The following is a 14,632-nucleotide window of genomic DNA, read 5'->3' as shown; positions in this document are numbered from 1 at the left end:
TACGAAGTTTAATTATTATGTGTCTGGGTATGGATTTCTTTTATCTTGTTTGGGATTTGTTCAGCTCTTTGAATCTAGATTTGGGTCTTTTCTTGGTTCTAAGAAAGACTTGATTCGGGGCACCTGGGTGGCTCAGTCGTTAGGCGTCTGCCTTTAGCTCAGAGCCACGCATCGGGCTCCCTGCTCCACAGGAAGCCTGCTTCTCCCTCTCCCACTCCCCCCTGCTTGTGTTCCCTCTCTTGCTGTGTCTCTCTCTGTCAAATAAATATATAAAATCTTTAAAAAAAAAAAAAGTCTCGATACTACTCCTTCACATAGTGCCTTTTTCCCCATTCTCTTCTGTGGGGATTCTCATTAAACACAGCAGACTTATTCTGCCTTCTATGTTTAAAACCCTCTTTTCTGTATTTTCCAGTTGTTTCTGTCTCATCATGCTTTATTCTGCATCATTTCTCCTGCCCATATTCTAGTTTACTTCATCTGTTTTTTATGTTACGACCATCCATTTTGTTTTTAATTTTGGTTATGTTTTTCAGTCCTAGAAATTCTGTTTGATTCTTAAAAAAAAACAACAAAAAAAAACTGTTAGATTACCTTTTATAGTTTTCTGTCCCCTGCAGAAATTTTCTAATGTTTATTATTTAAACTATAAGGGCCATCTTACGGTCTTGGTCTGCCAGTTTCAATTTCTGCAGTTTTTGTGGCTCTTTCTCTGTTGTTTCTCCCAGCTGATTTTGGGAGATCTCCCAAATCATCTCCCAAATCTCCCAGACCATTTAGTGGTCTTTTAGATTGTCGTCCTTGGCCAGTCCCTTGACTGTTTCTATGTTCCTCATCCATTCCTTTTTACTTTATTGCAGTCAACCACATTGCCTCATCATCTTCAGGAGTCTATTTTTTTAAGCATTCTATATTAAGCACTGTTTATTCTCTTAGAATGCAAGAATACACCCTTAACATTTTAAGATTGTTGCAAATTGGAGCTCTTCAGTCTCTTATTTCTTACCAGTATTTGGACTTAATCGTAAGGCCCTTGAGAATACAAGATAGATTTGATAGATCTTTGTAATCTTTGCATCAGTTAACCACTTGATATCACAGTAAATTTTAAAGGAGTAGTTTGCCTACTTGATTGTATATAGCAGACTTTATTGTGTGTGATAAAAAAGCAGATTTCTGTATCAGTAATCCCCAGAAATTAACTCTCTAAGTCTGAGAGAGGCTTAGAATTCTGCATACTTTCAGGCATCCCATATAATTCATTAAATTGGTTTGCTAGGACTGCTATAATAACAAAGACTAAGTGGCTTTAACAACAGAAATTTATTTCTCATAATTTTGGAGGCTAATCTGATCAAGATGTAAGCAGAGTTGATTTTTTTCTGGGGCCTCATTGGCTTGTAGATGGTCATCTTCGCCCTCTGTCTCACATTGTCTTTTTTCTGTGTGTGTGTCCTGATTTCCTCTTCCTTTCAAGACACATCTATATATAAATTGTTGGAGCTAAGAGGACCGTAGGAATCCATTCTAACTCATTTTTTTCAGATGAGGAAACCAAAGAAGCCAAATAAAACAAAACAACCAAATAATTAGAACCAAGAGTAGAATATAAACCATACCTTTTGATTCTTACTTGGTTGCAAAAGTGATTCTCAAATTTGATGACCATCAAAATCAGTTTAGAAGCTTGTTTTTCAAGAAAAAAATTATGAGAAACTAATTCAGTAGATCTAGTGTGGGGCTGAGGAATTAGTATTTTTAAGGAATTCTTTGTGATTATAATCAGTCTCCTACTGTGTTGTACTTGTGCAATGGGTGATTACAAACCCTTATACCATCTTTGTAGATTAATGTTTTTACAAAAGAAATATGGGTTGATTTTAAGCTAGCAAAACGACAACATCAGGGGAAAACATGGAAATTGATCATTTTTATGTATTTCCAGTAAGAGAGAATGGCATAGTTTTCCTGTTAGAAAAGAGCTTCTAAGTACACTTCATGTCTCTAGCATGATTTCTAGCTAGATAATTAGAATGATTTATATTTGATAAATTCATCAAATCAGATTTCACCGAAACCTAGTGAGGCTTTTTTGGCATTGCTAGAATTTAGGAGAATCTGCTGTGGAAAATTGTATAGAGGGAAATGTATTTAATTGAAGCCTAGGAAAATAAAAACTTCATTTAGAAAGGACCATAGGTTTCTAACTTATATCATTACATAGGAATGTATATATCAGTGAGTTACTCTCACAGCCATATTCTGTGGTTTCCCCATGAATTGGTTTCACTCAGGAAAGATAATGAAGTTGTATGCGATAATGTTTAATTCTGGTACTGAGGTAAGCAACTTGGTAATCAGGATCAGGAAAATAGAGGTAATTTTCTCTACAAGCAAGATCTTCCTTTTAAAAATAATAAGTTATCAAGATACATAAAGGTAGTTTTCCTCTTTTACTTTCATGCAATATATAGATTTTTCTCCTTTCTCTTCTCCCTTATGTGGTGGAAAATAATGCTTAATAAAATAAAGAACCAATATCAAGGCACAGGGCAGTTCTTTATTTTCAAATGTAAATTGATTTTCCTGTTGTACTTGGAACATTGGTGGTGTGTTTATTAAATATTAGTTAATTAAATAATGAATATTCATATGCTTTTTAAATTTTTATTTTATTCTTGACTTGTGATTTGGCTCCTAATGAATTTTTCTCTAGGGAACATTTTTTTCTTCCTGACTAGCTTAATATCAGTTACCTACCCTACCATATTTTAAAGTGGCTTTTAGTTTTGTTGTTTCTTTTTTTTTAAAGATTTTATTTTTAAGTACTCTCTACACCCAATGTGGAGCTTGAACTCACAACCCCAGTGCTCTACTGACTGAGCCAGCCAGGTGCCCCAAAAGTAGCTTGTATTTAAACTGCTGATTTCTGAAGCTGGGAAAAATAAACTGAGGAAATATCTTTGACTATTTGGTTCTATCATTGCTTTTCCTTTTGGTGCCAAAGAAAAAGCTGAATGCTGGCATGAGTTAACATCAAGGATCAAAGAAAAAAAAATCTCATTTTCTTTTTGATAGTATGTTTTTGGAAACACTTTAATTTTCTCCAAGTCTCCAGATTTTAACCCTTAGGTGCTCTACAACTTCCATTTCCTAACTCAAGGCAAATTAAAGCTAAGGGCTCCTGCATCCCCACTATGCCCCAATCAGCTATGGAGTCCAAACTCCCTAAAACAATTGTAGGGTTCCCCAAAGTTTCCTTGAAGCTTAAGCACCATCTGTCAAGATGGGTTTTGCTGTTTTTGTACTTTGTTTTATTTTGTTTTTAAGTCCTTTCTCCACTGTCATGTACTCTTCCAGTTTACTCTTCCATCATCTTTCTGCTTTTCAAAGAAAATACATTACTCTACAGAAGATAGTCTGATTATTTCAAGGCTCTCTCCATGTGATCATCTAATTCTATCTGTTCATATGTCGTGTTGCTCCCTCACTCTTTTAATAAGGGAATCTGATATGCAGGGAGGTTGAGTAATTTGTTTCGGATCACAAAGCAAACTGAACCAGTTCAGTCACCAGAGCAATAATAATCTGGTTGTCTGTTTCTAAAAGCATTGACATTTTACACGAACAGCCCATTTTTGGTTATTTCTTTCCACTCATTTTTTTTTTTTAAAGATTTTATTTATTTGACAGAGAGATAGCGAGAGCAGGAACACAAGCAGGGGGAGTGGGAGAGGGAGAGCAGGCTTCCCCCCGAGCAGGGAGCCCGATGCGGGGCTCAATCCCAGGACCCTGGGACCATGACCTGAGCCGAAGGCAGACGCTTAACGACTGAGCCACCCAGGCGCCCCTATTTCTTACCATTCCTTATTTATTTTTCTCTTCTGGCCCTGCTCTGAGGATGACTCCATCTCCAAGCACTAACTACACTGTAGCAATAGAGGCAGCATAAGCACCTAACACCCCCAGAGAAAGCTCATCCTGGCCAGAGAACCTGGGAAAACGTGGCCTAAAGAATGGGTGGACAGAGTGGGTGGGGGTTGCCAGGGAGAAAGGTTGGAATTCCTGTTAGTTTTTTCTTCTTCTTCTTTTAATGTCTTTTCCTCAAAGGCGGTCCCAGTCTCCACAGAACTACACGGTGGCACTGATGGCTAAAACTCTTAAGAAACCCCATCTTTAAAAGACCAGGAAAAAGGACCTTTGGTAGCAGGAAAGTGGGGGAAATCCTGGAGAGGTGAGAGAACTGAAAAAGCATCTCCTATAAGTTCCAGGCTCACCCCTAAGCTGTGCCTGCACAGAACATATAAAACAGATAACGAAGGCTTTGAGAAGTAAAAACTACTGAACTATATAAGTTGTATATAGTCTTTATGTAGTTTATTATATATATGTATAGTTTATAACTAAACTATAAACCACTGCCTAAGTCCTAGGTCAATCCCTGACACATAGATGCATTAGACCCAAACCAACATAACAAAGGCTTTGAAAACTGAACCGATACTGGAACTTCTTCCCACAAAGAGTAAGGCAGACAGAATTGGTTCAATCTAATCAGGATGATTATCTGCTTTAAATTTTAAAAAAAGTCTCCAGGGGCACCTGGGTGGCTCAATTGGTTAAGCGTCCGACTCTTGATTTCACTCAAATTATGAGTTCAAGCCTTGCCTTGGCTGGCAGTGGGCATGGAACCTGCTTAAGATTCTTCATCTCCCTCTCCTTCTGCCCCTCCCCACGCCCCGCTCAAAAAAATGGAAAAAGTGCAGAAGACCCAACTAAGGGAGGCCCAGACTCCCAACCCACAGAAACAGGAAAGGATAGGGTGAAGGGTTGGAGGGGGGGAGAATATGAATATCTGTATACAAATATCTATCACTGGAGATGTCAATCACTGAGAAGGTTTTTTTAAAAAGGCTTCAGAAATAAACATGGGTTTGGATTCCAACTTCATTTACTAGTTGTGTTTCTGACTTAACTTTAGTCATATGTGAAAACTACTTAGGTAGTGATTATATGAATCGTCTCATTTTTATTTCTCCCAATAATCTTATAAGGAAAGTATGATTATTATCCTTGTTTTATGACGATTCACATAATCATGGCACTTCACACAGTGCCTATCACAGAGTTAAGTATACAGTCGCACAGGCTCTAGTTACTTGCAATAGTCCTTTCCTGTTTCTCAGAATGACAGTTTTCCTTTAGGAAGAAGAGAGGGTTGCTTCCTCCTTCCCTAATGTTATGCTTATTCATTCATCTATCTATTCTACCAATATCCATCAGCTTCTACTTTGTTCCAGGCCCTAGGCCAGAAGACTAATTCAAGGACTTAGAAAAAAATGAACAATTCCTTAAAAAAATTACCAAAATTCACTCAAGAAAAAATAGATAACTGAATTATCCTACATCTATTAAAGAAATTGAATTCATAGTTAAAAACCTTCAGAAAGAAATCTTCAGGCCCATATGGCTGATTGGGTGAATTCTACCAACTATTGAAGTAAGAAAAAAATACCAATTCTACACATATTTTCCAGACCACAGAAGAAGAAGGAATGCTTCCCACCTCATTTTTTGACGGCAGCATTACATTAATACCAAAACTAGACAAAATAAAAGGAAACTTTCTCAGTCTGATAAATCATCTTTTTAAAACCTACAGCCAACATTATACTTCTTAGTGAAAGATGAAATGTTATTGTCCTTTAAAACCGGAAGCAAGGAATGCCTGGGTGGCTCAGTTGGTTAAGTGTCTGCCTTCTGTTCAGGTCATGATCCCAGGGCCCTGGGATCGAGTCCCTCATCAGGCTCCCTGCTCAATGGGGAGCCTGCCTCTCCCCCTGCTTGTGCTGTCTATCTCTTTCTCTCTGACAAATAAAATCTTTAAAAAAAAGAAAATTACAAGGAATCTAAAGAAAAAGCTTTTAGAAATGAATAAAAGTCTAGCAAATGGAATCTTGGAATTGCAAGATCAATATATAAAAAGTGTATTTCTATATATTACCAATAAATAATTGGAATCCAAAATGTTAAAAACTACCATTTATAATAGCACCAAAAAATTAAGTCGTTAGGTATTAATCTAACAAAATATGTGCAGGATCTGTATGCTGAAAATTATAAAGAACTATAAAAGAAATAAAAAAAAAAACCTAAATAACTGGAAGGGTATATTATTCCTGATTTGGAAGATAATATTGTCAAGAGGTCAGTTCTCCCTTAACTCATCTAAAGCTTCAACAAAATCCAAATCAAAACTCTGGAGGATTTTTCTGTAAGTACCATGCTGATTCCAAAACTTAACACAGAAAGGCAGAGAAACTACATTGGTCCAAACAATTTTGTCAAGAAGAACAAAGTTGGATTTATATTTTCTGATTTTAAGAACTACTATAAAGCTACAGTAATCAAGATAGCATGGTATTGGCAAAAGGGTAAGAACATATATCAATGGAAATTGATCCACAAAAATATGGTCAATTGATTATTTTTTATTTTACAAAGGTACAAAGGCTATTTAAATGAAGAAAAGATGATGTTTTTTTAACTAACAGTGCTCAAACAATTATATACCTAAATGCAAATAAAATGAATTCTGCCCTTAAAATTAATTTCAAGTAGGTCATAGACCTAGTGTAAAACATAAAACTATGACACTTAAAGAAGAAAACCAGGGAGAAAAATCTCTGTGATCTTAGGTTAAGCAAAGAGTTCTCAGATACAACACCAAAAGTACAATCTATATACAGAAGCAAAAATTGATCATTTTTACTTCATTAAAATTTAAAACTTAAGCTTTGCAAAGATACTATTAAAAGAATGAAAAAATAAAATATTTGCAAATTATATCTGACAATATCTGAATATGCACTGAATTATCAAATTTCAACCATAAAAAAACAAAAACCAAACAAAAATGTGGTCAGAAGGTTTAAACGGATATTTACCAAATTAGATATATGAGTGTCAAATAGCACATGAACAGATGTTCAACATAATTAATCTTGAGGGAAATGCATATTAAAACCACAGAGATACTATTAGAGTAACTTTTTTAAAAACGTGACAATACCAATGGGGTGTGGCTGGCTCAGTTGGTAGAGCATGCAACTCTTGATCCTCAGGGTCATGAGTTCAAGCCCCATGTGTGGTGTAGAGTTTACTCAAAATTAAAGAAAAAAAAATTTAATGACAATACCAAGTGCTGATGAGGATGCAACTACAACTCTCCAGCATCAATGGCAGATGTGCAAAAAGGTAGAACTGCTTGTGAAAAGAGTTTGGCTGTTTCTTATAAAGTTAGTTGGATTCTTTCCATATAACCCAGTAATCTCATTCCTAAATATTTTACCCAAGTGAAATGAAGACTTATGTTTACACAAAATCTGCATATGAGTATTAATATAGTCAGTAAGTAATTGCCAAAAACTGGAAACAACCCTAATACAGTTTAATTGTTGGATGGATAAACAAACTAGTTCTTCCATACAGTGAAATACTATTCAGCAATAAAAAAAGAACAAGCTAGGGGCACCTGGGTGGCTCAGTCGGTTAAGCGGCTGCCTTCAGCTCAGGTCATGATCCAGGGTCCTGGGATTGAGCCCCATGTCAGGCTCAATAGAGAGCCTGCTTCTCCCACTCCCTCTGCCTGCCCCTCTGCTACTTGTGCTCTCTCTCTGTCAAAGAAATAAAATCTTAAAAAAAAAAAAAGCTAGTAATACACACAACACTTGTGTGAATCTAGACATTATGATGAATGAAAGTAATCAGCCTCAAAAGATTTCAATACTTGTGATTCCATTTATATAACTCTGGAAAGTGCAAAACTATAGGAATCGAAAACATCAGTAGTTGCCAGGGATTATGGGTGTGAGAAGGGGGTTGACTACAAAGAAAGAACATTAGGGCATTTTTTTGATGTGGTAGAACTTTCTGAATCTTGATTCTGGTGGTGGTTGTCAAAACTCATTGGACTGTATACCAAGAAAAGAGTGAATTTTATTGCATGTAAGTTAAATTTTTTAAAAAGAAAGAAGTATAGCCCTTGTACATAAGACGCATCACACTTAGATTTATTCAATTCACAGTTTCTCCTATACTAAAAGCTCCAACAGGGCCATACTTGATCCTTAACACTAAGAATTTCTAGCCCAAGGACTTGAGGTTTCCTTCTCCTCTTAACGGCTCTGAGATCTCATGTGAGAGAGCCTGAGCTAACTCCTCAAGTATTAGAGAATAAGTGAGGAGAGTGGTTCAGCCAGCTCCAGCTGGCCGCCAGCGCCAGATGTGTGAATGAGGCCAACTTGAAACATACAGCCCCGGTCAGGCCATCAGCTGGTTAGTCGTGTAAGTGACAGCAAGTGAGACTAGCAGAACTCTCCAACTGAATCCAATCCAAATTGCCAATGCACAGAATCGTGAGCAAATAAAATAGTTGTTGATATAACTACCATGTTTTGGGGTGGTTTGTTACACAGCATTAGATAACTGACATGAAGCAAATTATAGCAGATTCACCGTCACCCTAAACATTTTTTTTAAATTTTAGAGGTGTAACAGGAAATCGTTTGGTCTCTGAAAAAAAAAAAAAAATATATATATATATATATATCAATAGTTACTTCTTATATTAATCATATTAAGTAATAGTTAATAGATTTCTATAAATGGTGTTTTCCTGCATTAAGCCTGTGTAATATATTATTCTGGCCATATCTGTAGTAATGTCTTCATTCCTTGTAGGTATATTTTAAGAGAGATGTTCAGAAATTAGTATATAGAAAAGGTCAAAGATGTGATAAGAGGGCTAAAGGAACCAATAACTCACAGAGGACAGAGACTAAGGGGCAGGGGGCATTGTGGCTGCTTTTATATATTTGACGGGCTTTTTAAAACCCTGAGTTGTTCCAAAGCCAGAAATGGATTAATATATAGAAGTTAAAGGAAGAAATATTTCAGACTCACTATTAAGGAAGAATTCTCTAAGATGAGCACTGATAGAAGTGAAGTGTGCTGCCTCAAAAACCAGTGAGGCGACCATCATTAGGAATTTTCAAACAAGCTGATTGGTCACATCTTAGAGATGTCTTCTGACTCAGTGTGCGGGTGATTCCTGTATAGAGTGAGACACTGTACTAGACAGTTTCCCTGAAGTTCCTTCAGACTCTGAGTTTCTTTATTTGGCATCACAAGATTCATAACTATGTTTTCAACCTTGGACTTTTAAAGTTGCTGGCTTTTTAAACTTAGACTTTTCTGCAGGTAGCCAAACAAAGTTGTTTGACCTCATAATCTGTAGGAATGGGGACGTATATATCTTACACTTAGACTTCTGCCTTTATGATAGAATAAGCCTCTCTCTCAAGTCATCTACTGCCTAATGGCCAATTCCCATAGTCTCTCTTTAATCTTCATCCATTTCAATCTGACTAGAGCATCTGATATTGTTGACAGATCGTACTTTTAAAATCCCTGTTTGGTTTCCATGACTCTGTACGAGTATGGTTTTCATCTTATCGCTGAACTTGTTTGATAAAGCCAACTAGAGGGGCGCCTGCATGGCTCAATCCGTTAAGCGTCTGCCTTCAGCTCAGGTCATGATCCCAAGGTTCTGGGATCGATCCCTGCATCAGGCTCCCTGTTCAGAGGGGAGCCTGCTTCTCCCTCTCCCTCTGCCTGCCATTCCCTGTGCTTGTGCTCTGTCTCTCTCTCATTCTCTGTCAAATAAATAAAAAATCTTAAAAAAAAAAAAAGGCCCAAGTAGAATGATGATGAAATTAGTAGTCACAATACATACCTTTCGGCTTTTCTTTCTCTAGAATGGACCAGTACTCATCCACCAGAATATATTGGTACTCCCTTATTTTCACAGGGTTAGTGACCAAATGACTTACAAATAGATAAACTTAAAAGCTGAACTACGTTCCTACCTGGTTGGTATTACAAATCATATACGGGGGGGGGTGGGGGAGGGGTTGTTGTTTTGTTTTGTTTTGCTTTCCTTAATACAGCAATGAAGTGAACATACCAAGGGTTTCATCAGTTGAATATATAAATGGTCGTAAATTTCCTTGAGTCTCCTTCATGAAATAATCAATGACACTGAAAAGGTTTGGGAGTGTTACCTGTACAAAGAGAGTGAGAGAAGGCTCAGTGTCATCCATGTGAAGAGAGAGTAAAAGAAAGCTCAGATGAAATAATGATTACTGTGAATTTCCTGATCTCTAGTAAAACATGTCAGTACTCCACTTCAATGAGGTACTGAGTGGCCAGTGTTTCCTACCCATGCATTTTTTTTCTCTTTTATAATACCCAATTCCCTGTTGAGAAATTTCCCCCTCCCCATGGGATACATTTTGGTGGACAATAATAGGTCCTCTGCTCTTCCCTAGTTATTGCATGAGAATGTGACTCAGGTTAGGCCAGAAAATTCTCCCTTCCTGAAGTTTTAACTTGAGTAGAGGAACAAGGAAGGATAGCATATTCCTAATCAGGTGGTTCTCACTACAGTTGACCCTTGAACAACAGGTTTAGGGATGCCAGCCCCCATGCACTCAAAAATCCATGTTATAACTTTTGACTCCTCCCAAAATGAAACACTAAAAGCCTACTGTTGACCAGAAGCCTTACTGATAACATAATTAGTTGATTAACACATATTTAGTATGTTCTACGTATTATATACTATATTCTTACAATAAAGTAAGCCAGAGAAAAGGAAATGTTATTAAGAAAAATACATTTAGCAGCACTGTACTGTATTTATCAAAAAAAAAAAAAAATCCACATGTAAGTGGACCCATGCAGTTCCAACCCGTGTTGTTCAAGGGTCACCTGTTCCTAGTCCCTGGAGGTGCTCCAGCTTTCCAGTCCCTTTATGTACTTCCTATGTTCTTAAATCTGTCTTTGCTTAAGTTAAGTTACTTGGTTTCTTTTGTTTGAAACCAAAGAGCCCTTAAAGCCAGAGAATTTAGCATTTTAATACCTCCCTTTAACAGGATAATTTACTTGGCCAAAAGTAGCTGAAATGGGTTGCCACCCACAAACCATATTTTTATACAAGTAAAATCAGGTTAAACCTGAATATCCCTGGAATTCATAAAATGGCAAGCTGGTTGAAGGGTAGGGTAGGGGAGTGTGAAAGGTGAAAGAACAACCCAGGCTGTTAGCTTTCCTTACACTGGGCACTGTTCGGGCTAATTACAGATGAACGAGCCCCAGTTTACTAGTCACAGAAGCACATTCTTCCTCCCTGACCTTTGCTTCCAGTCAGTTGGTTATTTGGGTTGTCCTTCAGCAATCTACTTGTTTGTTTTCTTCATTAGAATTTTTGAAAAAGCCCCGGCAGGCATGGACATGAGAGCTGAGAAGCTCTGGGAAGCATTTATGGCAAAGATGAAAGTGGGGTATATGAGTCAGCAGCTTCCCTCCTCTTGCAAAGGTCACTACTGCATTCTAAGAAGTAGGGTCTAAACCTAAAAACTTCAGGGACACCTGCATGGCTCAGTCGGTTGAGTGTCTGCCTTCAGCTCAGGTCATGATCACAGGGCCTGGGATGAGTCCCATATCAGACTCCTTGCTCATCAGGGAGCCGGCTTCTCCCTCTGCCTGCCACTCCCCACCTGCTTGTGCGCTCTCCTCTCTGTCTCTCTCTGTCTCTCTCTGACAAATAAAATCTTTAAAAAAATAAAAATAAACATAAAAATTCAACCATACTGCCCGTTTCTCTATTTGATCAACACAGTGGGCTTGGAGAGGCAGAGGCACTAAGAGCTCAATTTTAGAGATGTTAAAATAAATATCTTAAGATTCATCAGTTCCATTTATGTGATATCACTTCCCTGGTCCAATCTTCCCACCGCTGCAGCTTAAGATCACACAGCTATATTCCCTTTTTCTGGCACCTGGACCATAGCTCACATCACTACATCGTCATTGGTTGAGATGAGTGTAAATACCAGTTTTCCCACCTGTATAATAGGCATTCCCTCAGGGTAATGGTGAAGATTAAGTGATATATGTAAGGTACTTAGCTCTCTGCCTAATACAGTGACCTAGTGATTATGATATTGTATCACTAGCCCCATGGTAAGTTGATTGGGATGGGAGAGGGGTTGCAGACCAGGAAGAAACCATTTCTTCATGATTATATTGCTATTATGAGGGGGATTTCTGAACTTCTGCATGATGGGTATTAGAGGACTAGGCATTCACATATTTTTTTTCCCCATTAGAAATAAGCACATTGAAATACATATCATTGGTGGCTGTAAAACAGACGATTAAGAAAAAATTCTTCCCTCATTGAAATAATCGTATTGATAAGGATTACAGAGAAACAAAAGTAGAAAGAATTATTAGCAGATTATTTTCTACTGTGCCTCCTCATCCACCTGCTCTTTTATCTCGCTTCTCACCCTGGATATCTGCCACTTTCGGGGCTCCTTCACCTGGCTGTTTTTCACCAGCACTATGTTCCTAGGCAAGGGGTCTGCTTTTCCACCTTTCTTTGAATTCTGTAAGGTAGATTTGGGCAAAAGCAGGAGAAAATTCATCAAAAACAAGAAATAGCTACTTACAGGTTTTTCCAATTCAATAGTGTACTTTTTTCCTACATTCATCACTTTGTAATGCTTGATTCTTGGCATACTAAAATGAAAAAAAAAAGGTTAATCTTCATTTGAATATACTATTGGATGAAATCAAACTAAAGTGAATATAAAATATCTCCCCTATAGTAAAACCTATGTTCCCATTCCAGTAGTTAGGCAAAAAAAAAAAAAAAAAAAAAAAGGATGGGGGGGGATGGTGGTTTTTTCTTTTATTTACCCGTTCTCTATGTCTGTTTTTGGAGGGGTTATACACTAGGGATATAGGAAACTGAGTCATTGAGTGGTGATTGGATAACAGGAAGAAATGAATCAAGAACTGAAAATCTTTCAGGCAGAAATTTAATGCCAGTAATATACAAAGCAGGCAACATTATAAAATCCTGTGTAGGTACATACAAATCAGATTTTTATTCTCTAGATTAAAAGGGAAGTAGAAAGAATTGCTGAAAGCAAATTACTTTCTACTCTACCTCATCACTATTCCTATCAGAAATCCCTGAACGGCTTTTCTTCCTGCTAGCTCATTGCCCACCTTGGATATCTGTTAACTTCAGGGCTAACTTAGAGATAATGGAAAATGCTCAGTGAGAATGTAAACACAGTAGATGAACTGTAATGTCTTCCTCTTCTATGGTCACATAGCACTCTAAATTATTACCACCCTAAACACATGGTATTTTATTGACTAGAATTGTGTAAGAACAAGAAGCACGATCTATTCACCTTTGTCTTCCAGCATTAGGCACACAATATTTATGAAACTGAATTTTTAAAATATTACAAGCTCATCTTATAGTGCTATTTGCTACAATTAATTTATACTGAGAGCAGAAGTCAGTAGGTTTGCTTTGAACTCCTTTGATTCATGTGACAACAGTGTCAGGACCAAGACTTTATCTAATGTTGAAAAGTTAAAAGCATTTATTACACTGCCATTTGCTTGAAAGAGAAACTAATTCAACATCTGTCCAATTTACAGAAGCAGTCTAAAGCTATCAGGTTAAGTTTGTTGGCAGGGGCTCCCACCTTCTTTTTTATCACCCGTCTCTCCATTTCCAGGTCCCATTCCTCTAGAACTGAACTACACTTCTTTTCAGGGACTTTTTCCCCAGCTACCACTCTATCCCAATATTCTCTCAATTGAGTATCATTGGAAAACTGCTAATAATTTTATTCCAGTGGCTTATTCTAGAACTTTACTTTTAAAACATGGGACAAAACCTAACTCTCTCCCGTCCTAAAAAAAAAAAAATTAAAAATATAAAGTATTCTTTATTGCCAATCTTCCAGGAATCACTAGCAGACTGGTGAAGGAAACATTTTTGGATAGAGGTCTTACAAGTACCTTCTTTTGGGGTGGTTGGCTCTGGCTTTATTTTTTTTTTTTTAAGATTTTATTTATTTGAGAGAGAGAATGAGAGAGAAAGCACATGAGATGGGGGAGGGTCAGAGGGAGAAGCAGACTCCCCGCCGAGCAGGGAGCCCGATGCGGGACTCAATCCAGGGACTCCAGGATCATGACCCGAGCCGAAGGCAGTCGCTCAACCAACTGAGCCACCCAGGCGCCCTCTGGCTTTATTTTTTATCCCTACATGAAAAGACTTTTATAATCATATAGCTACTTTTGAAAACTCATCCATTCCAATTAGAATTCCTGTATTCCTATGAAATAAATGATTAATATTGCTTGGAAGACTGATAGAAAACTTGAAGGGCATGATGTTTATAACCAGAAAGATCGAGGTTCAAATTCTGGTTCTACGTGTAAATTCTCAGCCTTCATTTCTTCATCTATAAAATAGAGATGGTAATCCCATTCCTCATAGGGTTGTTGTGAATTGATGTCTGAAAAGTCTTAGTACAGTGTCTTGCACATTTAGACACATAGCAAGTTGTAACTGTTTTTACTACGTTTTAAGTGTATCATTTTATCTTAGTCGTTTCTGCAAGGCTCAGCTCCTTCATTTATAAAAACATGGAAAAAACAGTCTCAGTTTTTACTGTGCCTGAAGGAAATGCTT

At 37.3% G+C, this 14,632-nt stretch overlaps 1 protein-coding gene across 2 annotated transcripts in view; it reads right to left on the bottom strand.

Annotated features, from left to right (window-relative positions):
- Positions 1 to 277: 277 nt before the first annotated feature.
- STAP1 (signal transducing adaptor family member 1) overlaps positions 278 to 14,632 on the bottom strand; it is a 40,179-nt gene continuing 25,824 nt past the window's right edge. Inside the window, exons 7-9 of one of the 2 annotated variants that reach the window (XM_027600713.2) lie at positions 12,579 to 12,648; positions 10,028 to 10,124; positions 278 to 557 (exon numbers count right to left, since the gene is read on the bottom strand). In XM_027600713.2, coding sequence (XP_027456514.1) covers positions 514 to 557; positions 10,028 to 10,124; positions 12,579 to 12,648 — 211 coding nt within the window. In that variant the 3' untranslated portion in view covers positions 278 to 513. Of the gene's footprint in view, positions 558 to 7,671; positions 8,575 to 10,027; positions 10,125 to 12,578; positions 12,649 to 14,632 lie in introns of those variants that run through there. The other variant, XM_027600712.2, reaches the window with a different exon arrangement.

Source organism: Zalophus californianus, chromosome 2 (genome assembly GCF_009762305.2).
Source record: "Zalophus californianus isolate mZalCal1 chromosome 2, mZalCal1.pri.v2, whole genome shotgun sequence".
In the NCBI taxonomy this organism is placed as follows: Eukaryota; Metazoa; Chordata; class Mammalia; order Carnivora; family Otariidae; genus Zalophus; species Zalophus californianus.
The sequence above is the reverse complement of the archived record's forward strand: the minus strand, read 5'-3'. Positions and strand labels throughout refer to the sequence as shown.